This window comes from Contarinia nasturtii, unplaced genomic scaffold (assembly GCF_009176525.2).
Source record: "Contarinia nasturtii isolate CC-2019 unplaced genomic scaffold, AAFC_CNas_1.1 Cnas_scaffold_5419, whole genome shotgun sequence".
Taxonomy (NCBI): Eukaryota; Metazoa; Arthropoda; class Insecta; order Diptera; family Cecidomyiidae; genus Contarinia; species Contarinia nasturtii.
The window spans coordinates 1281-4765 of NW_022202691.1; the positions used below are offsets into that span (position 1 = coordinate 1281).

A 3485-nucleotide genomic window follows, 5' to 3' on the forward strand; every position below is an offset into this window, starting at 1 on the left:
TTGAAGACAGGTGGACCGATTTTCAAACTTTGATATTTTTTCTTGATCAGCCTAAGGGCTTTCCAACCATACATCAACCGTGGCCAACGGCCTTCTAGGTCTGGATTTCGTATATTACGTGTATATATAGCGAGTTCGACTTTTCAACACACTAATGTGGTTTCGTCACTCGCGCGTACTGCCGTCCGCTGTGATGAATGTGTTCTCCATTTCACCACGCTTAAATCTACAATTTCCAAATGAATTTTCATTAAATATATCCCATACACAATTTGAACTTAATGAAGGAAACCACATTCTTGGTCCATTACAAACTCTTAAATCATCTTGCTTATATCTATTGCAATTAAAAATATCCAAATCATCAGCTAATTGATAGTATTGTCGGTCATTCGATGCAAGTAAAAAACGCGAGTTTAATTGAATCCATAAAAATTTCTCGTTTTGTCTTATTGGAATTTTAAAAATACGATAGGTTCCAAATAAATCCGGCTTTAAAAGCGGAATTACAATTTTGAAAATATATTGATTACCCACCAAGAAAGGCATAACTTCACTAATTGCAAATATGTCAACACCGCTCGGAATCATAAATTTCATACCAACTTGATCTTTAATTAATTCAACCTGTTTGGCCATTTGTGAAATAGATAAAATGCCATGATTCAATAAATTTCTGTGTGAGTCAGCTACCACGTGAATGATAGTGTCTTGTTGTCTCTCGTATTCGGACATAATTTGTTGTATGTGCAGTACAATATCATTGAAATTTTGCTCGTCTTCAATTAAATCGACTTTATCACGCACCTGATCAACTAAATCGTTGAAAATTTTTGATTGTTTCGCTAATTCATCATCATGATGTTTCAATACATTTAACGTTGACTCTTCAATTGATGTTTGATTTTTCAATAAAAACAAAACGTCATCATTATTTTTCATCAACAATCTCATGTCTGATTCATATCGTTCTTTAAAGCGTGGGCCCAAAGAACCGAATACATCATCCAAAATATTACCAACAAAATCCAAAGTAGCACGTTTTGTACGATGCTGATGAGTAATCAAGCCATTTTTCTCGCCCATTGTATCAAGTCTTTTTCTGAGATGTGACGCTATGTTAACGCAATTAGATCGACTTTCCAATTTTGTACGACATAGGCTACTGACGGTTTGAACGTTTGTTTGTAATGATATAAATTCGGAACGAAGTGTTCCCAAATGAACAAAAGCCAAAACATTCCAATTTGCACCAACAATGTGCATATCATACATTTTTTCAAAATAAAGACCAGAAGAAGAGTTGAAATGAGTAATCGTTAAAGCGTCATTTAATGGCGTCTGATGAGAAAATGTAACGAAAAGAGATAAAAAAGCCGTAAGAATTGGTAAAATTCCAAATGATTTCTTTTTGACAATTTTAGCACATGCAACATTTGAAGATATTTTCCTTGCGTCTTCCAAATCATTAACAATATCATTATTGTTATGAGGAAATGCACATAGTTTTGTATTAGGACGTTTGAGTTGGCCTTCTTTGGTTTTCAAAGTCACCACTCTAACGTGACCATCCGAACCTGGATGACTTTGCATTACACGACCCACCGACCATAATGTCGGAGGCAAATTTTCATCTTTTATCAATACCAAATCATTCAATTTAGGCGATGACTCAATTTCCAACCACTTTGTTCTAACTTGTAGTTGGTTTGGTCCTTCGAATCAACGAATTGATGAAAAATTGCTCGATAGCAAGTGACTTTTTTGCTCAAATAGCAAGTGATTTTATTGCTCGATAGCAAGTGACTTTTTTTTGCTCAAATAGCAAAGTGATTTTATTGCTCGATAGCAAAAAGAATGCTGGATAGCACAGTTAAAATTGAAAATAAAGATTAATTCGAATTTGAGCTCGATAGCACAAACGACGATAACGATATACAAAAAGTGAAAAGGACACATTGTGTTCAAATTACACATTAGATAAAAAAACAGAACAGTAAAGCATTGTGCTGAAATTAATTCAAATTTAAACAAAAGTGTAAAATTGCGAAAATGGAATCTTTATTAAAGCAACAGTCAGTTGACATCGAAGAGTTAAATTGACTGATTGCCAATTTCAAAAAACAGCCAAAGGCAAGAATAACAACGCAATATTTGGAAGAACGACTGTTGGTTTTTCAATCATTATTTGCCAAAATCAAAAGAACCGACGAAAAACTAGATCCATGGATGAATGCAGAACAGCCATATTGGGCTCAAAAAACATTCGCTCAGATAGAAACATTGTTCAACGCAGTCATCGAAAAAATTAATATGGAACTAACAGGCAAAATGACAGATGATAACGACGACACATTTGAAAAAAGAGACGGTGAACGATCAACGAACAATGACGTAATCAATGGGACAGACGATGATCGCCAAAACCAAAATCAATTCGCTGAACCATCAACTAATAATCAAGAAGATCAGAACCGTGGCAACAATGAAACTAGATCGAATGCTTCTGATTCATCAAATCAAAACAATAAAGCAAAAAACGACGAATCTATGAACGCATCCATTTCTTTTTCGTTACAATACCAAGACTTGATGGACACAATCAACATCGTCATGGAGTTGAATGAGGACGCAACGCAGGGGACAGCGCAAACGCATTTAATGTTACTCAACAAAGCTTGGCATGATTTCCGTAACGCATTTCAATTGGAGCGATCAGCGGAAGGTGATGGTTCATTCAATTACTCATTGGTGATGAAAAAGTATACATTTGCTTCAGGAAGGTTGAATGATTTGTTGAGAAAAAGACGAATATTGATGCATTGGTGTAACTAATAAATAATAATTAATAAAAATTCTTATTAGTTAGTAGATTTTTTCCATTAGTACTTTATTATTTAGTAATTCTTAGTAGCCACTAAGAAGTAATAATTATTATTTTACTAGCTACTAACAACTACTAATTATTAGGTCTTAGTCAGTAATGTGCGAAGGGGGGTTGTTTACCCCCCCTGTGATTTGGATGAGAAAAATTTTTTCGCGAAAATTATTCGAATTTGCTAGGGTTTTTCATGAAAAAAGTGAAGATCTTTTTTTTTTTTTTTAGCTCATCAATGTAGAAAATTGAGGAGAATTCTTTAAATTTGCTAGGGTTTTTGGTTCCGAGAGATTTTTTTCAGATTTGCTAAGGTTTTTCGCGGAGAAAATTCTTTCGATTTGCTAGGGATTTTCGCCTCAAAAAGTGACTTCCAAAAAAAAAAAAAAAACGAAAATTTGTTTGATTTATTAGAGAATTTTTGGTTTTTGAAAAATCACCCCCCCCTGTAAAATGTAGCTCGCACATTACTGGTCTTAGTAGATTTTTTATTAGAATTTTAGTAGATTTTTTATTAGAATGTTAGTAGATTTTTTATTAGAATGTTAATAGAAATTTTATTAAAACGCCTATTGATTCAATCACGATTGGTATTCGCTTACTATTCAAT

At 33.6% G+C, this 3485-nt stretch overlaps 1 protein-coding gene across 1 annotated transcript; it reads right to left on the reverse strand.

Moving 5' to 3' along the window:
- Positions 1-315: 315 nt before the first annotated feature.
- Positions 316-1275, reverse strand: LOC116351416 (the record flags this gene model as incomplete). Its single annotated transcript, XM_031783512.1, has 2 exons — positions 1020-1275; positions 316-887 (listed from the first exon to the last, which is right to left on the reverse strand). Coding segments are annotated over exons 1-2 (828 nt in total), but the record flags the coding sequence as incomplete, so codon positions are not given.
- Between the last annotated feature and the right edge of the window lie 2210 nt (positions 1276-3485).